General features: G+C 40.5%; 1 protein-coding gene across 4 annotated transcripts in view; it reads left to right on the top strand.

Moving 5' to 3' along the window:
- LOC139471318 (zwei Ig domain protein zig-8-like) overlaps positions 1 to 25,192 on the top strand; it is a 122,868-nt gene extending 97,676 nt beyond the window's left edge. For all 4 annotated transcript variants that reach the window (XM_071253629.1, XM_071253647.1, XM_071253637.1 and 1 more), the window contains 3 exons: positions 9,953 to 10,237; positions 23,279 to 23,302; positions 23,859 to 25,192. In XM_071253629.1, coding sequence (XP_071109730.1) covers positions 9,953 to 10,237; positions 23,279 to 23,302; positions 23,859 to 23,971 — 422 coding nt within the window. In that variant the 3' untranslated portion in view covers positions 23,972 to 25,192. The remainder of the gene's footprint in view (positions 1 to 9,952; positions 10,238 to 23,278; positions 23,303 to 23,858) is intronic.
- The last annotated feature ends 617 nt before the right edge of the window (positions 25,193 to 25,809 follow it).

The following is a 25,809-nucleotide window of genomic DNA, read 5'->3' as shown; positions in this document are numbered from 1 at the left end:
TATATCTAATCTAAACTAATGAACATATTTCACATTTTTCAAAATGTCAGATGCATCTCGAGGGAAATTTGAATGACATCGAGAGCATTCCAGTTGCCTCTAGCTAAGCGAAGTGCCCTTGTGTTATCAGGCCTATAGAAGACCTGGTTTGCCAAAGTGAGATGAGAGGAAACGTGTGTTGCCTCCAGAGCAATGTGTTGGTCTAATGCAATACATTCGGTTTAAATGTGATGAAAAACTAATCTTGAATACATTCGTTACTGCATGGCATCGTCGCCCAATCGTATTGGCAATTGTTATCCACGTGTCACGCTCCATTATTGCGAAATTGCATTTCAGATGGAAAACTGCTGATACTTAATCACAACCACTGCCTTGCGGTAAAAAAATCAGCCTTAATGTAATGTATATAATTAGTGTCTTCAACCGACTGGTATGTCTTGAGATATTGCCTGGTTTTAAATAATTGTATCTAATATAATGTTCTTATTCGTGGATTATGGTGTGTTTGTCCCTTGTCAAGTTTAGGTCGTGGTAGGCTTGTGGTTAAAGCTTTCGCTCGTCACGCCTAAGGCCCGGGTTCGATCCCCCACATAAATAGATCGATTCCCCATATAAATTGAATGTGTGAAGGCCATTTTTGGTGTCACCCGACGTAATATTGCTAGAATATTGCTTAAAGCGGAGTAAACCCAACAAACTCACTCCGCATCAATATGACTGCTCATATAACCTGTTACACTTTGTTTCCGATCAGTGAAGATTCGGGTTATAATAGGTCTTCAGTAAACCATGCTTGCCGTAACAGGCGACTATGCTTTTCGTAAGAGACGACTAATGGGATCGGGTTGTGAGGCTCACTGACTTGCTTCATACATGTCATCGTATCCCATTTGCGTAGATCGATGTTCATGATGCCAATCACTGGATCGTCTGGTAGAGACTCGCGTATTAACAGACCGCCGTCATATATCTGAAATATTGTTGAGAGCGGCGTTAAACAGCAAACAAACACTGTGTATCCTGATGTGACGATGGATACCAATTCACGACAGTTTAACATGAATTTGCTTAGCCGTTTTTTATGACACAGAAATTGTATGTATGTATAGCATTCATTATTGCTTAGAATGCATGTACATCCTGATCATCATCAATCATTTCCCACAGTCGCCTCCGCAGGTAGCGTGTGTTATGAAGTATAATCACTTATTCATTTCATCATCTGAAGGCAATAGGCATAGGACGTACCAACAAAGAGCACCTGCTCGTAAACTGCAGCATGTTCAGTCGACTAAGCTAGTTAGCTATTTCGTAACGCATATCGTGTCATAAGCTATTGCAGTTAATGTCATGAGCAAAAACGTTGATTGGAGGTCGTGCATAGAACAACATATAGCAAAGGCTTGATACCTGTAAGTTGGTATAGTGATGACAACGTGCCCGCTGCGCATGTAGATAAACCGAATACCTTGATTACAAAGTATATGCGAGGAATGTTCTGCATAATTAGCGGGCATACCATAGTACCATTTCCAGCGGCATCAATAATGTGTCTGTAGTTGGAGTCAGAGCCAAGGCATCTTGAAGATACAGTCGCCTTGGGTATCTGAACTCTGAAAATAGAACAAAGCCTTGACATGTTAAAAAGCGTCTTTATGAAAAAAGTAAGAGAGGCTTTATGCAAGAAGAAATGTAAATGGTTCACGTTTCAAACGCTAATACAGAAATACATACGACACAACAAGCATGTTAGAAAATGATATGAATGCTTTATACATCTTCATACATAGTTTATTTTTGCACAGTAAATGTTAACGTCTCGCACACTTGGCCTGATTCTCGCCACAGTACTGCGATGTGTATACGCATAACATATATTTCTGATACTAGATTGTTAAAATCAGTCAAAACAAGAGGTCCACAATGTGAAGCATTTCTTATGCACACGTTCAGAGTAGGCCGGAAATACACAATTTAACAGACATAACTGTATTTACCAAAGCTAAAAAAATTATTATTCCAAGCAACGTACGTCAAGCTGTTAAATCTGAAGCACTTAACTACAGCATAGTCTAAAATTCCATGTGGCCAGTTTTTAGGCCCATTAAGTCATAGTCAGCCGCCAACTTTAAAGTGTAATAAAACAAGTGTTTGGCTACACCCACAAGTCGGTTTCTGGCAATCAATGTCAATATTACCCCAACAAACGAGAAAGGATGCAATGGAACAATCCAATGCCCAGCATAAAGACTCACCACCATGAAAGTGTGAAATAAAACCCAGAAAAGCAATTCATGTGAACAAATTGAAAATCTTCTGAAGCAATGCTGTGAGTCGGGAATTCCTCGTGTGTGATCTGTTCATTGAGGAGGATCAACTGGTTTGATAGGCACATAAACAGACCGATTTAATGGCAGCATAAATAATCTTGTCAGTTACAAATTATGTCCAATGCCTTAAACATGGTATATGTAGTCCTCGTGGCTTCTTAGCCATTAAATATAGCTTTGGTTGAGGACTGACGATGACCACGAACAACTTTCTGACTCAGAATGACTAAGAATAGGAACACGATTTTGATGTAGAATGGTTATTGCTTTCTGCAAACTGACTTGATGGAACTCATTTATCAATCGAGATAAGTGTATAATAGGCACCATACATGTCTAAAAGGATTCTGTTTTGGAGTTCTTTTAAAAATCGTCCAAATGTAGTAGACGGGTGATATCGCGGAGTCAAGGAGCAACTATTATTGGACTGGGAAATGGCGTTCACTGTATTAAAGTAATATTTCATCGATCACATCGGCGCTGTTAACGAAGAGAGTATTTATACGTCAGTTTGCTCTGTAAAGTAACAAATGTTTATCATCGCTAGTTTGTTGATCTGGATGAGATTAACACAAAATAAGAGAATTGACAAATCAATCAGACCAGAGAAAATCCCCCACAAAGTTTCTCCTTCTTCGATTGTAAACAGGATACAATCAGGGGAATTTCAAAGTAAACCTCTCGTTGAGATATTCACAGAAATCCCATTCCTAGTGTTTACACAAAACGACTTGAACTTTAAATTGCAACTCAAAGTCCCAATGTTAAATCAATGGAGGGGTCACCTAGCCAAGTAGAAGAAACCATGAAAGTGCACGTGAGGTGATTGCGCGAGAAATGCCATCTTCTGATGTACCTATTCAGCATCAGCGTTAAACTGTACCCTAAGGCAACCCGCTTGTTCAAACATTTGAATCAATCAATCTATTTATCTTTATTGGTGTCTCGGGCCGTCGCTTCCATCGATCAATCACGTCAATTCAGACGTACAAGTGTTCAACGCCCGATCCCAAACTACAAACTGGCATTTTACTCAAATTCCGGCTTATGGCATTTCGTCTCGCAACTTTACAAGCGGCCGAATCGGTTCAGTCTGAATCCTATCATAATAGCTATATCGAACTCTGCGACAGCATGTCTTGTAAAATGACTATAAATCTTTAGCGTGCTTCTGTTCTTTTTTACAATCAGGATTCACATATCGTTGAACTTTCCTCTCTATCGTTCATACCTCTTTCCAGATGTATGATTGTAAAATCATGTGGTACTCTGTTGCATGATAAAACTGGCGGTAACAGCAACGATTTGTAATAGAATATTCTCAAGTCAATTATAACGCATTATTTTCATAGCTTCAATATCCTCTAGGGCAGAACATGGCAACTACCTTCATTCAGGACGGATGTCACATCTAGAGCAGGAGATCGCAACTGCCTTCATTCAGGACGGATGTCACATCTAGAGCAGGAGATCGCAACTGCCTTCATTCAGGACGGATGTCACATCTAGAGCAGGAGATTGCAACTGCCTTCATTCAGGACGGATGTTACATCTAGGGCAGAACATGGCAACTACCTTCATTCAGGACGGATGTTACATCTAGAGCAGGAGATTGCAACTGCCTTCATTCAGGACGGATGTTACATCTAGGGCAGGACATGGCAACTACTTTCATTCACCACGGATGTTACATCTAGGGCAGGAGATTGCAACTGCCTTCATTCAGGACGGATGTTACATCTAGAGCAGGAGATCGCAACTGCCTTCATTCACCACGGATGTCACATCTAGAGCAGGAGATTGCAACTACCTTCATTCACCACGGATGTCACATCTAGGGCAGGAGATTACAACTACCTTCATTCAGGACAGATGTTACATCGAGGGCAGAACATGGCAACTACCTTCATTCACCACGGATGTCACATCTAGGGCAGGAGATTACAACTACCTTCATTCAGGACAGATGTTACATCTAGGGCAGAACATGGCAACTACCTTCATTCACCACGGATGTTACATTTAGGGCAGAACATGGCAACTACCTTCATTCACCACGGATGTTACATCTAGAGCAGGAGATTGCAACTACCTTCATTCAGGACGGATGTTACATCTAGGGCAGGACATGGCAAATACCATCATTAAGGACGGGATTGACGAGCATAGCAGGACATGGCAACAACCGCCGTTAACCACGTGTGTTACAGGCATACTCCTACCCTTTTCTCCCCGATGGGTGATCGCCCTTGTCGTCTACACCTCGTTTGATCATTGTTTACAATGACTTGTGTCATTAACTTCGAATGCGTCGGTAGTTCCAACGTCACTCAAAACTCATTTGTTTCTTTCATGTTACACAGATAAGAACAAGAACACCCCGAAAACAGGGGTGTCCAAACTTTGGACCTTCCTACCCATGTGGTTGGTTGGAGAGAATGACAACAGCTCTGACCAATAGGGTATCCAGTGCAAAGAAAATAATATGTCAGGTTGTTTTGACAATTTTTTTATTTATCTCGAGTATTACAACGCTAAGTAATTTAATTATTCATAATGGGTTTGGTGCCCGTCGTCCATAAAAAGCAACATTGTCTTAATTTAATGTACTTTGAACACACTGCTAAAAGTAGGATCGTATAGACTTGACTGCCGTGGTTTTAACTCCGTGGTCTATTACATAATTTCTGTAATAATGTTTGTGTCTTGTCGTGTTGGCTCGGATGCATTTTAAATTGGGTTTGCTTAAGCACTGTGATGAAGGAAATGCATAGCAGATCTCGGTTTTTGCCCTCTTTTTGCTTTCATCTGACAACCTTGATTGATTTTGCCCGCCATCATAGGAATGTTTTAACACTTAATGTTTTCAGAATTAATTCTTGTAAGCGACCTTGGGCTTTATAACTGTAAATGTTCTGTTAAGCAGATTTATCCAAGGCAACATGATAATTTCCCTTGTCTGTTATTATCAATTTTACAAAATAACGCTCTCGTGTTCTATTTCCTTGAATCTAATAGAACCAGAAGCCCATTTGAATGTTTTATTTTTCATTTGAAATTCGCACGAAGTAGCTGATTAAGGAATTTCAAAGAAAGTGAGCTCTGTCAAAAATGACACTTTAAAATCCAGTTAAAGCAAAACTGCGACTGCTCGTATCAATTTGTCTGTGGTGGCAAAGTACAAGAAAACCTACAGAAACCGTTCATCGTTTGGATAGCATGGAACGCTTAATTTTCACAGACTTTAAATCAATAATCTTCCAGTCGACAACTTTGTGTGCGTATTAGAGTGAAAACAGTCCCAGTTCTTTCTATGGAGACAGAGGCGCACATTTACTGATGTATCTCATCATTTCACCATAACCATATCTTCATCCACATCGGTATGCGCTGAGGTTGCTGTTTTCAGCATGGATTCAGCAAGGAAGTTAAAATACCGTTCTTAAAATAGCGATAGCCTCCCCCCCCCCCCCCCCCTGTCCCCCTATATGAGCCCTGTGGAGGAGGCGAATACAGGCAGACGTAGGGCGATCCTATCTATTTTATCAGGATATTTATCTCGGTCAGTGTAAAGGCTATTCTTCACTGCCCGAGGTTTGTCCTGTTCCAGACAAAAACGAATTATTCTACAGTAATGTGTAAATGTCGGATATAGATAATGAACATTAATTTTTCAGGCAGATGTCATGTGTCCAGTCGGGAACTGGACGATGTTATCCTGCCTCCGCTATGTGAAGGCAGATAACTGGTGATTATCGCCATAATAAGACTTTACGGCTAATTTAGAGGATGACCGCGGTGAAAGCGTATTGACGCCTAACGCTTTATTCTGTGCGTGTGTGTGTGTGTGTGTGTGTGTAGACGTGTGTCTGTGTGTGTGTGTGGACGTGTGTGTGTGTGTGTACGTGGACGTGTGTGTGTGTGTGTGGACGTGTGTGTGGACGTGTGTGTGTGTGTACGTGGACGTGTGTGTGTGTGTACGTGGACGTGTGTGTGTGTGTACGTGGACGTGTGTGTGTGTGTGGACGTGTGTGTGTGTGTGTGGACTTGTGTGTGTGTGGACGTGTGTGTGTGTGGGCGTGTGTGTGTGTCTGTGGACGTGTGTGTGTTTGTGTGGACGTGTGTCTGTGTGGACGTGTGTGTGTATGTGGACGTGTGTGTGTGTCTGTGGACGTGTGTGTGTTTGTGTGGACGTGTGTATATGTATATGTATATCCGCACATGTGCGAAGGGTGTCATTCCTTATTTTGACCCTTTCAAGGAAGGTCGGTTAAACTCTCTCCATTATTGCTGTCAATCTTATTGATTCTGCTAATCATACACTGGGGATGTACTTGATTTCATTCATTGTTTGTGGATGAGCGACGTCTACGGGCTATTGGCATGCTGAAACTGGCAGGAGTCAGCGTGCAGTGGCCAATACGTTAAATGTTTCACAGTCTGTGATTAGCAAACTATTAAACAGGTACCAACAAACGCAACATGGCTCACGTTCAGGCCGTCCTAAGTCAAGGACGAGAGTACAGGATCGATTGATCCGAAACCAGGCATTACGAAGTCGAGCTCAAACGGCGAATCAAATTACTGCGAACTTTCATCAGGCTTCTTGAGTACGAGTTATGGGACAGACGACGAGGACTCGTCTCCATGCAGCTCATCTCCATGCTCGACGGCCACGTGTTGTGTCACGCCCTACATATCGCCATACATCGATGGTGTATATAGCGTCAAAACTGGTTAACCGTCGCTGGTCACGTGTCGTGTTGTCAGATGAGTCCCGATTAACTTTGCACGTCCTTGATGGGTGTGGTCATGTTTGTGGACAGACAGACTCCCCCAAATTGCCATTATGAGAGTTATCTGCAGTATGTCTCGTCGAGAGAATGAATGTTTGACATATCGTGACGTAAATACCCACTACTCATCCAAAAGCCTCAACTTTGAATTTTAAAAAAAATCAACTTTTTCCCATCATAGCATCATTTGAAAATGTGTGTGTGTGTGTGTGTGTGTGTGTGTGTGTGTGTGTGTGTGTGTGTGTGTGTGTGTGTGTGTGTGTGTGTGTGTGTGTGTGTGTGTGTGTGTGTGTGTACATTTGTGTGTGTGTATATTTGTGTGTTTGTACATGTGTGTGTACTTGTGTGAATGTGTGCACGCGCCCGTTTTTGCGTTTGGATCGTTGACCTTTTTTATATATTAGAACTAGAAATACATCAGGGGCATTATTGTTTTAAATGTTGTTCGTTGTTAAGGAACCCAGCTGTTGGTACGTGACTTTGGTGCAATCAATCTGCAGTTTCCCTTGGCTCTTTGTGCGTCGGAAACATTAGCCCCATGGCCAGGAAAACATAGGATGCACACAACAAACTGTTAATGGTTTAATCCATACGTTCTATTTGGAACACAAAGCCTTCCAGAATGGTTTGGGATTCCCAGTGTGGGATATATGGTGCATTAAACATGAAAGAACCTTTAGAAATTTAAATGTTGATATGGTTAACTAATTTTCAGTGATATCAGTCAATCATGATAACGATCACATCCGGGCATGTAGACACGCCGACAGAACACCGCAACTACTAACATGACGTAAAGTGGACGGGGACAAAAACTAAGCTGGCAAAAATAATAGCTACTTCTACTACTACTACTACTACTACTACTACTTGGGAGTTTGTATTATCTGCTAAAATAAGCGCTACTATTAACCCCACGCACTCATTCAATCATTTCATTCTTCAACTTTTATTTAACAAACGGAAAAAAATGTAGCGGCCATAAACTATCAAAGTCCCACAATGGGATTCGAACCTTCTGATCAGAGGACGGACGCCTTGTCCACTTGACCAAAGAGGTTAACCGTGTCAGAAAGCTGACAAGGTAAGGATATCATCTGTGGGATAACACAACGCCCTGCTACAATAAGAACATAAGTGTAACATGAGTTAGTTAGAATCGTTCCAATATAAGAATCAATACATCACAGGAAACTCGGTTCAAATTAAATCCCTTATCGTATGGGTTATTGGTTATTATTTATAGCGCTACCACGGATGTCTGATATTGTGTCTGTTACGAGACTATGGGCATTACGGTAGGCCTCGTCTGTACAAGTTGATGTTGTGTTCACGTCAAGTCATAAATATACATCGCGTTTGCCTCGCCAGTCCGGCCTAAGCTGCTTGGGATTAGTCAGGCGTGTATCTGGGAGCATTACAGATCACCCAAGAGACTATGTTCTTCATGCTGGCAAGAAACGGAGTGCTTGTTCGTTATCATGTCTCAAGAGCGGTTGTATTGCACGTCTCCCGGCATGGTTATTTTTCATTTCTCGAGACGACGACTCGCCAACAGTTAGAAAATGTATGTGTGAACCAAAATCCCTTCCTTGGATTACCATTAAAGGACAATGTCAACGTGTTGCTCAAAGATATGCACATCGGAAGTACTCGGTCTTATTTCCTACTTTTGAAAAAAACACGCTTGTCGGCAAAACCCCCTCAGCATTTGTGTTAAACATTACAGACCAGACACCCACGATGACAGTTCCTTTGACATTAATCCAGAAGGCTAGCCACTGCACGCTCAACATTGGCGTAATTGAAAAGTCATACTAAGTCTTTGGTATCACATTCCTCGCAGTCGGATGTTATGTCATAAACTTTTATCGAATTAGTCATCCACCAAACTCAGCGACGTTAGTTCCAGCAGGCATATGGCGCATCTCTATAGCGATAATAATTCATATGATGTTGGACATTACATCGTTGAGTCTTGTGAGACCCGCTCGTGCTTGCCGCAGCTAACCAGAGGGAGGCCAATAAACTTTGAAAGTACGCCACATTAACTGAGCTCCCACTTCGAGGGACAAGATATTCCATCATAATGGTCACTAACTGGTCCTTTGAGATTGACAGTTCAGGATTCAGATGTACTATATTCAATTATTCCGTACCATATTCAATTATTCTGTTTGATACCTGTGAGATATACTGCTGTAACAAAGTTGCGATGTGGGTAATAGTCTGCCTTGACGAATCCGGTGAAGGATCAATTTAGGTTTTGGGAGATCATTATATTACATCACATGTATGTGGAGGCAAAAGTGTATTCATTAAAATAACCCAACTTGCTTCCAACACATGTGACCTTTTCATCAGTTCTGGAGTAAAAAAATGTGTCTAAAATAATCAAATGTGAATTCTCTTTGTAACAGTCATCATTCGTTTCTTTCAAATGTCCAAAAGAGAATTAGACAAACATCATTATTGATTTGTGCACGTGCATGAATATTCCTGCACACGTGCAATGGGTGTATGTATATGGCATATATTACCCATTCGTATTACGTATAGACTATGCTATTTAGCGGTTTAGAATTGGGGCCCATACAGACTATGTATCATGTTTAATCCCATTTCAGTCATCGCTGCCTCGCGCGAATGTCATAGATGTCTTGATACACTTGTTTTTGTCCATGACTAGGTAGCCTTCACAATGTATCTAGGAGTACGTGAACATTGTGTTTGTATTTTATGTCTCTTATTTTTCTTAATCCTCAAACCTATACTTATTTCTGTCTTGAATGCATTTGGTATAAATCTTCTTTTATTTTTCAGATATAAAAATCTCCGGTCCCAGTTACGTGGAGAAAGGAAATGCATTGCGCCTTGTGTGTAACGCCACAGGAGATGGCTATCCCCCTGATGGCATTGATTGGTTCAAGGACGGCCACAAGATCACTCAGGATGACCGACTTCATATTCAGATCGTTATGTCTATCGTGGAGAGAACCATAATAAGCTCGTTGTATATCAAGAGAGCCAAGATGACCGATGCTGGGACGTATGTTTGCAGAACATCGGATCTTCAGATTACAAGCACCAAAGTCGTTATTCTCAATAGTAAGTTGCCCCCATATCGGCCGTGGTCGTACCAAACCTCGCCACTCAAGACAGGCTCCATTTCCCGTTATGATATCTTCATTCTGATGGCTATTCACAGTCACCATCAATTTCCCATTTTCACGTTTGATATCCACCTTTTAATGCCCATTCATGATCTAATGTTATCTGTTGAGCCAGTTGGGTGGGTCTTCAAGATGACGAGTATCTGGTAAGATCAACAGCGTTGACTCCGAGCTGTACGCCCCTAACTGAAGTTGATAATACTCTCGTTTCTTACCACGTCACGCAGATACAACATTTGTATACAGCTGTCTTCTCTATCTCTCATATTGATTCTACCAGAAGCTGGCAGCCAGACTTACTTTAGTGCACCATGGTTTAGGGAAGTTGCCAAATTACTTCTGTTGTCGCCCAACAGGAACCTGTTAATGGGAATTATTACGACATTATCAATACGAATGCAAGGCGTAACAGTATTCCTCGGCTGTCTAAATCATTGACGTTAACATAATAATGTTCCGCGAGTGTATATGACGTTGACGTTTTCCAGTATTCTCCGTTCGAGTACGACATTGGCATAATACTGTTCCTCTAGTGAGAGGCGCTAAAGGCAACCCTCGTTGACTGCTATGACTCTGGTATTTTCCCCAACTGTATAACATTATATTACTCGCCGACTATGTAACATTGAAGTCAACATGTGAACATGGCCCCGTGGCACATTGGTATATTCCCTGACTGTGTAACACATAGCCGTGAACACGGGTATATTCCCTGACTGTGTAACACATAGCCGTGAACACGGGTATATTCCCTGACTGTGTAACACATTGCCGTGAACACGGGTATATTCCCTTACTGTGTAACACATAGCCATGAACACGGGTATATTCCCTGACTGTGTAGCATATAGCCGTGAACACGGGTATATTCCCTGACTGTGTAGCATATAGCCGTAAAAACGGGTATATTCCCTGACCGTGTAACACAGTGCCGTGAACACGGGTATATTCCCTGACTGTGTAACACATTGCCGTGAACACGGGTATATTCCTTAACTGTGTAGCATATAGCCGTGAACACGGGTATATTCCCCGACTGTGTAACACATAGACGTGAACACGTGCACGGGTATATTCCCCGACTGTGTAACACATAGACGTGAACACGTGCACGGGTATATTCCCTGACTGTGTAGCAGATTACCGTTAACACGGGTATAATCCCTGACTTTGTAACACATTACCGTGAACACGGGTATATTCCCTGACTGTGTAGCACATAACCGTTAACACGGGTATATTCCCTGACTTTGTAACACATTACGGTGAACACGGGTATATTCCCTGACTGTGTAGCTCATACTGTTCCTCTAGTGAGAGGCCTAAAGGCAACCCTCGTTGACTGCTATGACTGGTATTTTCCCCAACTGTATAACATTATATTACTCGCCGACTATGTAACATTGAAGTCAACATGCGATAATGGCCCCGTGACACATTGGTATATTCCTTAACTGTGTAGCATATAGCCGTGAACACGGGTATATTCCCTGACTGTAACACATTACCGTTAACACGGGTATATTCCCTGACTTTGTAACACATAGCTGTGAACACGGGTATATTCCTTAACTGTGTAGCATACAGCCGTGAACACGGGTATATTCCCTGACTGTGTAACACATTGCCGTGAACACGGGTATATTGCCCGACTGTGTAACACATAGCTGTGAACACGGGTATATTCCCTGACTTTGTAGCACATAACCGTTAACACGGGTATATTCCCTGACTTTGTGGCACATAACCATAAACACGGGTATATTCCCTGACTTTGTAGCACACAACCGTTAACACGTGTATATTCCCTGACTTTGTAACACATTACCGTGAACACGGGTATATTCCCTGACTTTGTAGCACATAACCGTTAACACGTGTATATTCCCTGACAGTGTAGCACATAACCGTGAACACGGGTATATTCCCTGACTTTGTAACACATTACCGTGAACACGGGTATATTATCTGATTATGTAGCACATAGCCGTGAACACAGGTATATTCCCTGACTTGGTAGCACATAGCCGTGAACACAGGTATATTCCCTGACTGTGTAGCACATAACAGTAAACACGGGTATATTCCCTGACTGTGTAGCACATAGCTGTGAACAGGGGTATATTCCCTGACTGTGTAACACATTACAGTTAACACGGATATATTTCTTGACTGTGTAACACATTGCAGTTAACACGGGTATATTCCCTGACTGTGTAACACATTACTGTTAACACGGATATATTCCCTGACAGTGTAGCACATAGCTGTGAACTCAGGTATATTTCTGACTGTGTAACACATTACTGTTAACACGGATATATTCCCTGACAGTGTAGCACATAGCTGTGAACACAGGAATATTCCCTGATTGTGTAACACATTACTGTTAACACGGATATATTCCCTGACAGTGTAGCACATAGCTGTGAACACAGGTATACTCCCTGATTGTGTAACACATTACTGTTAACACGGATATATTCCCTGACAGTGTAGCACATAGCTGTGAACACATGTATATTTCCTGATTGTATAACACATTACTGTTAACACGGATATATTCCCTGACAGTGTAGCACATAGCTGTGAACACAGGTATATTCCCTGATTGTGTAACACACTACTGTTAACACGGATATATTCCCTGACAGTGTAGCACATTGCAGTTAACACGGGTATATTCCCTGACTGTGTAACACATTACTGTTAACACGGATATATTCCCTGACAGTGTAGCACATAGCTGTGAACACAGGTATATTCTCTGATTGTGTAACACACTACTGTTAACACGGATATATTCCCTGACTGTGTAGCGCATAGCCGTGAACACAGGTATATTCCCTGATTGTGTAGCGCATAACCGTTAACGTAGGTATATTGCCCGACTGTGTAAGACATTGACGTTATAATCGGTTTATTTACTGACTGAATGACACATTGCCTTTAATATCGGTGCATTCCCCGACTGTGTAACACATTGCGATAATACTTGTTATTTTTACTGAGTGTATAGCACGTTGCCTTTAATATCGGTATATTCCCCGACTGTGTAACACATAAGCGTTATAACTGTTATATTCCCGGATTGTGTAACACGATGATATTTACATCGCTTTATTCCCCGACTGTATAATACATTGACTTTTAACGTTGGTGTATTCAAAGATTGTATGTATCACGTCTGAGTGTATACGTATTATTATCAAGATATCTCAGTATATATTTCATATAGGGCCGCGTTCATGTTTCGTTTTGATTGCGAAGCTGTCGCAATTTCAACGGATCCCGATAGAGGGGAGGTTTGTTTTGACCAGTAGTGTATTTTGTAATATGGTAATGCAGAAGGCGGTGTTTCGGGGGGCATGGTTCATCGGAGTCCAAATTCTAAAGCTTTATTTCACTCTTTGTAATTTTAATATTATATTGTTTAATTTAAGTGTAAAACACCGGAATTATGTTGTCTTGTCTAGTAGAAACGTACATGATGGTTTTATGGCGTGATGGATCAAGTGCAATCCTATCTGTGGCTTCTATTTTTCATACAAGACATTCATTGTCTATTTGATTTATACTTGCTAAATGGTTCAGATTAATGACTTTGCTTTGCAGTGTGATTGCTATGTCCATAGTTGGCCATTTGAATGCAGGCTATTAAGCCTTTTAACGTGAGTGTTACATCGAGCATATAAGAAAGGCAATAATTTGGACATCAGATCCTTACAAAGGCAGACATAACAGTCCGATATATTCGCCCTTTCGGAAATGTGAGAAAATGTGATAGGAGAATACCTTGAAGTGTTGCTCTTTCTGACTATCTAAGCACACGTTATTGCCAAAGCCAAATTCTATTTCAAGACGTTTCAGATCGTATGATGTAGTAATGGGGAGTTATGATGTGTAACGGATAGGGAAATCACTCGAGTAAAATGATAGCGTTTCAGATTTATATGGCTTTTCCCTCTGTTTACTGACGATGGGTATTACTTGGAATGTTTGTTTTATTTTTGACGGCATTGGGCCCATTAAGTTCTGGCACCAAAGATTCAGTCTTTAATTTTAAGAAATCGCCCATTGCATTACTATCATTCAAACTGGCGCCACAATACTTTGTTGTTTGACGATCAAATAGACGCATCTTGAAAAAAAATATAATCATTTTCACTTCTAACCACATCAAACAATCAACCATGTTAATGACACCGTTCATGCGATTTTGTTTCACATGAAATAAAATGTCTCATTTTCTTCTACTAAAAGCTTAATATTTACATTCGCCAACACGGATCTCAATGTAGCTCTCGACATGAGGTTGCTGCGTCTTTCAAAACCATCTTCATCCAATAGGAATACGAATGCAGCTTTGTGCTATGGAGTCTATATTGCCCTCGTCTCAATTGACTACCCCTGACAACCCTAGATAATATATTGCGTAGGTAAATATCACACACCGTCGCCTCAGATACAAATAGGACGATGTATTTGCCCACGTTGTGATGTACAACGACGTCGTTGATGATGGCGTCGTGTGTTTGATTAGGAAGATGAGTGTGACAAATCTGCCCTTCCCAATGAGTGGACGGACGCAGCTTGCGAAGCGTGAGTGAGAAGTTCTCGTGGCTGCAGCTCGTTAGAGGAACCTCAGCATTAGTTCTGGCAGATTGGTACAGCAAACCCGCAACCTATAATAACTCTGTCTAGCGATAAAAGAAGTTGTAAATGCATTGTATGCATACACTAAGCGTAAGTGATGGTAGATGGCTAGAGCAAGTCAACAACCTATAATGTCCAGCTGTGTAACGATAAAAGAAGTTGTTAATGCATTATATGCATACACTAAACGTGACTGCTGGGAGATGGGTACAGAACAAGCGACGTATTGTAGAAATGTCAGTACAGCTATTGGTAAAAGATTTGTAAAATTAGTAATGTAATGTTTGCATACACTAAGCGTTACTGCTGGTGGAGCAAGCTCCAAGACGAATAAGAACTATGAGTTACGATAAATGTTATATATGCAAACAGACGTGAGTCATATCAAGTTCACACCATTACTTGTCGTTGAGAGTCGTTTAGGTCACATGCTGCTAAATTGTAAAACGTTAATTTACTCAATTACTCAAAAGCGAGCTCTTTCCTTATGTCATGACATTTATTATTGTTACGTATGCATAATGGTTAACATGCTGCCAACATATGTGAACATGATGATATTTGATCCTGATCTATACCAATAACATGGTAGAAGGCGTAAGGATGGATTAAGGAAAAAGTATTGTTGATTAATTTCCTCGACTCAATCATTTGCTGAGACTCATTGTAGTCATCGTATGACATATTGCAGTCATCGTGTGACACATTGTAGTCACCGTGTGACATACTGTAGTCATCGTTTGACATCGTGTAGTCATTGTGTGACACATTGTAGTCATCGTGTGACACATTGTGGTCGTCGTGTGACACATTGTAGTTATCGTGTGACACATTGTAGTCATCGTGTGACACATTGTAGTTATCGTGTGACACGTTGTAGTCATCGTGTGACACATTGTAGTCATCGTGTGACACATTGTGGTCGTCGTGTGACACATTGTAGTTATCGTGTGACACATTGTAGTCATCGTGTGACACATTGTAGTTATCGTGTGACACATTGTAGTCATCGTGTGACACATTGTGGTCGTCGTGTGACACACTGTAGTTATCGTGTGACACATTGTAGTCATCGTGTGACACATTGTAGTTATCGTGTGACACACTGTAGTTATCGTGTGACACATTGTAGTTATCGTGTGACACATTGTAGTCATCATGTGACACATTGTAGTTATCGTTTGACACATTGTAGTCATCGTGTGAAACATTGTGGTCATCGTGTGACACATTGTAGTCATCGTGTGTCACAGATTACCATGCATCTAGCGATCCTCACTCGGATCCTTCACATGCCAATTCATTTATGTCTTCAGGGGCAATTTGCTTTTTGATTCATGTTCGTTTAGTGCTTTGACAAATTCTCTAGACAAGAGGTAGGCTTGTTAAAGTCTTCCTGGCCGTGAGAGAAATGGCTGTTAGACTTTGTTTTATCATGGTGAGTTCTCTAAAGGTACAAGTAGCTTCATTAATCAAGTTGCCAGTAGCTATTATCCGCAGCGAGATCAATCCCTCGGTGTTTGTATGACTCAGGTCACAAACCTGTTATGATTGTTCTGGAATAAGTAACGTTCTACTGTTGAGTATTGTTCTCCATACAAGAATTAGCGTTAATGCATGGTTGTTGATGGGGTTCCTGGTGTCAGGTATTCCTCGACAAATGGAGCACATTATCGATCATATGGATACGAAAAACATTTCCCATGTACAGTTGCTTAGTACCCCCAAACCTAAGAATAATCCTATTATTTGTGATAAAGGGGATACTCTCGCTTCATGTGTCTGAATATTCACAAATAGTTGTGATAAATTATGTATGTGACAAGTGTTGGTATCAGCAATTGAATATGTTCTCTGTGCACTGGCAGCGCCAGTGGGGGGGGGGGGGGGGGGGGGGGGGGGATTTTCTAATTTTGGATTTTTTATTTTTGGATATTTTATAGAGTTGGGGACAAGTGATACTTGTACAAATATTTACCCCACTGTCAAAAAAAAGTTAACCACGGCCTTGACTGGTGTGGTACGTTTGGCAGTAGTGATATCTCATGGACCTGATTATGTATGTAATTTGTGTCTTAAACTCGAAATACATGTTATCACACCAGTAGAACACCTTATTCTAAAGACAGTAGCCAGATGTACAGTTTTCCTAAGTTTAGCAATTCAACTATTAGTTTAGGAGGTTAAACATTAAAATTGCAAGATAAAACAAGATATCAAGGTGTATTGGTTTCATTTTCTAAGAACTGTGAAGTAAACTTTAAACATTTGTCAAATCCTAGAAGTGGTTGGCACTTCTAGGCACGTGATAGCCTCCAGGTCAGAAATCCATGTCACTATTCGAGGTGATCCGAGCTTGCGTGAGCGTCATACCACTGGATCCCTTAATGGAAGTCATTGTGTTGGTTAGTGTCACAAGACAGGAGACCTCAGGTAGGTGTATTCCCCTTCCGGCTTCTTCATATGTACCCATCCTCCTCCGATTCCTGTCCATCCACAGCTGAAGGGGGTACACGGATAATGCCATTACTTAATAGGATAAGGCAGATGACATTAACCCTCGGTGTGTCTGATGTGATATCTATTTTGTATCTTCCGACCTAGATTGAGAGATTTGTTATGGAAATGTACCTTCAAGAACTGTATATGTGTTGGCATGTATTATTAATGTGTTGGACGTATATTGCAACTTGCAACCGTTGGTGAAGCAAAGTTGAAACTTGCTAATGTAGCATACATTAGTAATTGATCCTTAACCTGTACAGGGAGAGGCGAGACTGGGGACAGGCAGAGGAGGGGAGGGGGTAGATACTGAGAACGAGATAGTGGCACAGCGACAGAGACATGTGGGAGGGGGGAGGGGGAATGGCTGACCATGGGGAAAGAGAAATAGCAATTTGATATATGTAGGGAAATGTATGTTTACAGGTAAAACATTGAGAAGTGTCAGACGTCACGTCACACCATTTCGGATACAGAAGCACGTGTACTCATGATGTATCTGGCTTTCTTCCATCAGAGAGTTCAAAACAGTGTACAAACTAATTAAACTTGAACAAAAGAATGTTCCATCAAACGGAAACCACATATGGCGTAAGTAGGAACATGAACATCAAGCTGCGGCCGAGACAATGCAGACTCTAAACTGATACCAATACCGCCTTGTCTCATAAGCCAATATTGACTTCTGTGGAATTCTCAAGAATAATACGTCTAGTTCAGTAAGATAAATGAAGGTGATAGTTGGACTAATATAGTCTAGACTTACGTCCTAGCGAGTCTGTGTGGTTCTTTCTTCTTGATAACGTTTGCGAGAAGAAGAAATTTGTTCCCAAGGAGAAAGGTCCATACGACAATACTAAATCAAAGAGTGGGAATTGCTTCATTTTTTATTTAGTTATCCTTACACAGGTATATTAAACGGACAAAAAAGTAATCAATCATATTTGCAGACACAGCAAAGCAATATATCATATATATTCTTTGGTTATGCTGGCCTTTACGACAGCCTATCTGATGAAGAAACAGTATATTAGATATAATTCCTTGGACCTTGGTGCGTCCATATTATCAGTTCAGTTGTAAACCATATACACACTTCAGTTGCCACTTTTGCCGTGTCAAATGTCTAGTTTGTGTAGTTACAAAGTGAATTTATATACTAGTAATCATTGAATTTGGTCGAAAGAACGAAGAACGAAGCACATACTAACCTGGTAAAAATCTTAAATAGCAGAAAGTGTGTTTATGATACCTGAACTGGCATGTCGTAATATATATTTTCAATGGCTTTGATACGTTTGACCGTTTTTTCTTGTTGGAAACGCATCTACTTTGTACTCGCTTTATGAACATATGTTTATCAAAGTTGGTTCAATTGGTTATGGTTGTATATGCCTACAGATACATATTTTGCCACAGCATTGTGTCCAAACAATTCTCATGCACACGCGTATTGCAACATAAAAACTAGTCATCAATATTGCTTCACGTTTTGCTTCACGTTTGTTATTAAACAGATGGAATAAAACCTTTTTTGTGAATAAACAATAAATGTATATGGCTCTAGGGCAAATGCCACGAGACTGAAACAATAAAAAATGATTAGAGCCAAACATGGAATGCTTTCACTGCCAGTTTGTACTCAGTATCCATTTTGCGAGTTACGAAACTTTAAGCTTCCTATTGAATACCCATTATTCTATTGCAATTTCCGCCCTACTAGTCTTAGATTCGATGCAGCAGCTTCGTCGCTAGAAATGTCGAAACTCCGACCGTCTGGCCAAACGTAGAGCTAGGGTGAATTCGCCAGACTGTCTATACTTTTGGGTTGGAACTTTTTATCAAATGATGTCAACATTTGGATCGATTTTCCGACACGTTGGCTTCTTAACCACCCCTAAGTATCCTGGGGGATCTATTGTTCCAGAGCCGGTTAATGACACTCGTGGGGAGACCATTATCAAACCCAAACTTCGCCCAAAAACATCTTCTGTTGTTTGTAGAAGGACAATACAAAGAGAAATGTCCTTAATTTGCTACACATAATGCAATTAATATCCGTTTTACAAAACCAATTTTCAGCTTAGCATGGCATCAGCTGATTAAAGTTTGGTTATTTTGGAAACGTGTCAAGCTCCATCCCGTCCCGTGTATTTACTTTAGTTAATAGATTTATTTAGATATTCCAGAAATAGAATAAAGTGTTTTCTTCGTAATGAATACAAATAGAAATTCAATATATATTGGATCCCGACGTTTCGAAATGTACAATTTGAATCTCATTTTGATGCCTCCGTCGGCACTGATCATGTTGCGTCATTAAAACTCATCAGGCTAGATACAAGATGGGAGGGCGACAGCGGAGAAGCCCGTCACAATCGCCTCTGTGGGATTCAGTGCACACAACTACGATTAAACCGACTGCAGTTTCAAATGTCATGCTTTTCTTGTATGGATATTTTCTTTAAAATACAAGTGCCCCCTAGAGGAAGACTGTGAAAACCTTATTAATGCAAAATAGAAAAAGAAAATCAATCTTGTGACGTTAGTGAAAAAGGTCAAAATGTCAAAATATACGGTGTATTCTAGCGACGAAATTCCCCGTGTCCCTTGATAAACTGAGAACAAGGCCACTATTGCCTCTGTGTCTTGATGAGGCACCGTCATGAGCGGAAATGCATTATGGACTATGAAATCATTCATATATTAGCATGAGAGCACACCAATGTGGACCTTTACAAAATTGATCAACAAGCAGCTCCACAGAAAAAGTAATACATGGACTGTTAAGCCAGTTTTCCTCTCGACGGATGTCATGGCGCTCAGAGCAGCAACCACTTGAATGGTCGCAATCGCGCCGATACACCAGATTTCTCGTTTACCTTGTCAGTAGAATATGTTCGTCGAAGTTGATTACTTATAATGTTAAGGCGTTCTTAATTAGAGGTTGACTGTGTTGTGTAACGCGTGTGTGATTAAACAATTAATTTGTGGTAACGAGGAAGAATATAGATAAAATAGCTTCACAACAAATGACGCTTAGTGATATGGATACAGAGTTACTGTGTTCAGTAGACATGCGTTGGCTGGGTAAACAGATGTGTCGAATTAAAGAAAGATGTTCTCACTGAAGAGAAGCCTTAACGCAGAGCCTAACCGTCATGTATCGTTTACGATATCAGCATCAATAATATGTCAAAGTATGCTTCCTTCGAACTAAGGACTAATTTCCACAGATAATCACGGATAAATGTGACCGGTTATTCTCTGGCTTTGACGTTTTATATTTCCTACGTAAGTTTAAACTTTGAACTGGAAGTAAATGTACCTCACAAGTTGCATCTGATATAAGTCATTGATTTGAAATTATAACAGCAGCATTACAAGAGAAGTAATGGTCATGAATATAACGGGCTGATGATGTTTTGACGAATTCTCTTTGCACTTTCATGGTCATTGTAGCGATTGCCCCTGGTATGTGTCATGGTATTTGGAGATGTTTGACAAGAACCTTTGAGGTCTTCTAATGTAATTACAAGCATTGACAGTTGATGGGCACAAAGCTGTGAATGTCGAAGATGGTAAAAGCAAAAATTCCGATCAAAATTAGTCGTAAATGATTGGGAGCACCTTTGCTGGCACCGGGACAGGCAGAGTCTATTGATTAGAACTGAGCTTTCAGGGCTGCTTACAATCTAACTCAGAGGTGAATTTCAGACTGAAACTTCTAACAAGAGCCAGAATTTGTCTTAATTAAAGTAACCTTACGGACCAGTTGATAGAGGGTATTGATTGGACACAAAGAAGCAATTGCGATCGAATTCACTCGATAAGCAGACAACTTTCGCAAGATATAAAATCTCCAATCTGTACGATATTCGACTCTATAGTCTGTTTCTGAAGACTGCTGCCTGCAGAGGCAGTTGTAAGGAATCGGTCTTCGCAATACGAAATGGTAATCAAGAACCTGTTACGTGCAAGTTGCGTGGTGTATTGATTCTACCCTTCTCCAGGAAATAAAGCGTTCCAATTAGTACATATGATGTTGTTATGATCACTTTTGGCTCAATTTGACCCCAAGTGGCAATTTCACATTACCAATATTATGACGGAGAATCAAGTAAGGACATGTTTTGTTTAAGAAAGTTGAGAACACCGCTGCTTGACAAAGCGAGATTCCTATTTTCGAGTTAACCAACAAAGCATAATGACGGGTCAACAGACGAAGGTGCCAAGAAATACATTACTTGTACATTATACGCTGTTGAACATACAGACGTTTTAGTTACAGACTTGGTACCGGTGCGTGACGGCACGTGGCTTTCTGAAAAACGTAACCGTCAGATTCCATCTGGGTTTGCTGAATGGATGTATATTGTTCTCACATACGACACGTTCAATGTACGTACCACTGACAGACGCATCGGACTTCAGGATCTTAAATGTTATGGTCTTATCTGTTCTATATGTACCCTTCACAAAGATTGTATTAAACAAATAACCTGTAGTACAACGTGTATTCATGTTGTCAGTCGGTTTCTTCATATATCATCCATGAACTGTATTACCGAGGGGGCACGGGTAGCCAAGTCGTCTCAGACACCGCAATTCGCTGTGCAGAGTTGCGTCCTTTGGGCACGCCAGAAACCTGTGATTGTAGGTTCGAATCCCGGTTCGCCCCGATTATGTTTCAGGGTTATCTGCACCACACTCGCGCTCGTGGGTTTCACCGAAGTGGCAAACGTCTGAAACCTGCATCACTTCGGGCTTTCCTCCCACATTAAGCTGCCGTGATATAACTGAAATACTGTAAAAAGTGGCGTTAAACCTTATTCACTCACTCACTCACTGTATTACCGTGGATCACAGCTGATTCTCATGACTAGGAATTGTTTGCACTATATCTAAGAAGGCCTGTGCCATACCTATTGTCCTATCGACCTATTGTCGTCGCGAGCATATCATCTATTCCGACTTGATGAATACTCCCAAGAGGTATCGACTCTATTTCAGATGTGACCATCAGTCTATGGCAATTAGTATGTAAAGAATTTACGTATGTAATTAATCCTAAGTAAAGTCAGATCGTGTTATTGGTACACTGAGTTGGTTGTTATGTGCCTTTCACGAATGGTAAAGCAAGGCTAGTGTGTAGTCGGAATCAGTTACTCTGGAATTGAAGCAAGCACATGTCTGCAGTTTCTATTTTCCTGTGAGGTCTACTGTTTTCACGCATAAAATGCATGCTGTGCAAAATCTAAACGTTACATGTACCTTAACACTGAAACCTGTTTTACGACATGATCGATTAATACGCAATTGTACTGCCATCCCAAAATGTGGATAAGGAAGAAAGCAAGCCTGATCCTTATCTCTCCCAATCTCCCTGTACTTTGTTTCCTCGATTAAGCTATTTTCTCTTTGTCCAGGAGATTCATATCGTCGTAAATACTGCTTCAGTATCTAAAATATCAGTTTAGATATTTTATGTGCTACCATCAGTATCATTTCAGCAAACTATGCTCTTTAGAATAGCAATATGCACATGTCCGTACGTAGTAGACGATGTTGTAGTAGACGATGCTGTATGTAGTATGGGGATTATTATAAGCTCATGTATGATGTTTATCAAATAGAGCTTTACCTGATCAATCCGCTATTATGTCTGTAGTACATGCTATAATAGATATTGATATCTTAGTTCACTTTCTATTCAACTTCAATGACGTTTGGCTTCAACCATACTCTTTGATACAATTTCCATTCCCTTGCAAAAGTATGACAGCATCTTAATTTACACTTTTGTTATTTATTGTAGCTCAAACGAACAACGAGAAAAGAGGTAAGTTTCTTTTTTGTAAATATAATCATTTTTTAGCTCGGCCTAAAAGGTGTAATTCTGTAAAATGTAATTCAAACTCCGAAACGCGCTTTTATATTGACTGACAACACCTTTGTCAAAACATGATAATATGTCCACTTAGGAGCCTTGTATCGAAGATGCCTAACACTTCATCATCTAAGAACGAAATTTGTGTTTTGTAATTCTAAACTGAATTCAATAAATAATTTTAGAGAAAATCTTTTCTTCTTATGTCACATTTGGCATTGAAAGTACTATATAGATATTAATATTTCAAATAAAATGATTTAAGAGAAAATCATTTCTTCTTGTGTAACATTTGTTATTGTGAAGAACAGGATTTGATGTCATTCTGTCATATCTATCATGGGAACGTTATTATGCATCCATGTTTTGAACAAATTTATTAATTCAACATTTATTAACCTTTACTCACCGCATAAAATGTAAGAACACAAAACCTGTTAAATTAACGAAACAATATGTGCATTGTGATTATAAAGAACCATTTTGCACGTATATGTTTGTGTTACAGATATGAATGATGACACGCCCAAGGGCTCAGGTGCAGGAAGGAGGTGTGCTTCATGGCGAGACATTGTGTTTGTGACGCTCTTTGCAGTGATACTCATTCTTAATCCAAGATGATGATTGTGTCTGTCAACAGAGAATATGTGAGGTGTAATGCAGTCTCTTGCTGAATTCACAGATTGGGATATTTATGTTTGTGTGGGAGGCAATAATGTCTGCTGTTATTGTGTGTTAAACGGAGGCCTCAAAGTACAACAATGGAAACCCAAGTGATGTGGTTTCGGCAGAGAGGTTTGGTCCTACATAATCAGCAAACTCGGAACACTGCCAAATAAACTTGAAGAATGGACGAGCAGTGGGACCATTACGCATGGAATGGCGGAAATTCAAGATTAGGAGTTCTTCCGTATTTGTCTTGACAACTTTCTAGTTTTAATAGTTCGCCGACGTGGCTGAACGCCACTGCCGCTGATAAAGACAATTAAAGATTCAGCGAGTGGTTCTCGGAGATATGGAGAAGGGTTCTACCCCATGCATCGGTATTTTAGTAGTCTGTTGAGATTCACCTGCTGATATGGCTCGATACTGCCACATTCACTTTCATCGAAGTGCGCTCGCAGGTTGCCGTCATCTTGAGTCGTGGAGGAACTACCAGACGCTGTAGAGAGCTGATGTACACTTTGTATGGAGTTTCATTGCTAAATGAGTATGGTGATATGCGATTCGTCATGTTGAAAGCCGTGTTCAGGAGTAAGGATTTACGGGTCAACGAGAGTGCACAAAACAATATTGCAAAGAATCCCGATTCCAGAAAGCAAAGAAGTTATAGTGGCATACTGCAACCTGTCTAAAGTTATTGGTTCCATGTCTACCTCCTGCATTATTATGATCAATCATGGATTTGAGACTTAAAATACCACCACAAGCTTTAGTTGATAAGATTTATAATTTCCATATCTCTGACCTAGTGTCATCACAATGGATAATGGAAGTATCAGTTGACGATATTTCTATTTTGTTATTTCCGAACAGTTTTCTTCATTTTTATACGATGAATATATTAGTTGAAAACGTACGTTCTGAATTGACTAACAAGTGCCACTAAAAAAATGTGAATAATTAAACACTTTTCGTCTAATTATTTCAGAACATGAAAGTTTTCCGTTAAATGTAATCAATGTTTTAGTGACGGCGAATAGTAGGTATATTGACTAAACATAGTGCTAATTTACTGATACCCGAAAAGTTGTAATTGCATCCACCAGCAGGCGTGTTGGAATCAATAGCAGTGTCAGGAGCGGACCCGAATTAAAGCAGTACTTTGCAACCGTGTAATAATTGCTTCTTGTAGCGTCCAACTTGGCAGCATGTTATGCCAAGACCAAGCGGTCCACAGCACACAGCCAGAGCACATTGTGTGAAGTGTTGTCAATAGTGCGAAGACATCTTCTAAAAAATAGCATACACACTGAGCTGACACGCATTCAACACAACCGTGGAAGCCTTGCAAAGCTTCTCAAGACACAAGATAAACTGTATATGCATCTTAATCCGAACGCTAGAGCTTTATGTTTCTGCTGTATAAACATAATGTCTTTTTGGCGCCCCAGAGAAAATTCATTCACCGTATCTGACTTCAGTTTTAACACAAAAGCTAAAATTACTCCCCCTGGTCCTAAATATGACATCTAAATGAGAGCTATTAAGCTGTTGCACCTATAATTAACCCTTATAAAAATGCCACATTCTCTCAGTATGGAATTTGTTATGTGATAGTAATGAAGAACAGAGTCTAACGATGAAGGGTGAAATGGGTCATCACAGATAGCGTATCAATGTGATCTGATACAGGCTCATAGTGCATATGGGAGTGAGCTGTGAAGGCAGTTGACTGCGTGCACGCGCTTGGAACCAGGACAGAGGACGGACGTGTTGTTAGACGATAGTTATGTTTG

The sequence above is a fragment of the Haliotis cracherodii genome, unplaced genomic scaffold (genome assembly GCF_022045235.1).
Source record: "Haliotis cracherodii isolate W230 unplaced genomic scaffold, xgHalCrac1.p SCAF_1, whole genome shotgun sequence".
In the NCBI taxonomy this organism is placed as follows: Eukaryota; Metazoa; Mollusca; class Gastropoda; order Lepetellida; family Haliotidae; genus Haliotis; species Haliotis cracherodii.
The sequence above is the reverse complement of the archived record's forward strand: the minus strand, read 5'-3'. Positions and strand labels throughout refer to the sequence as shown.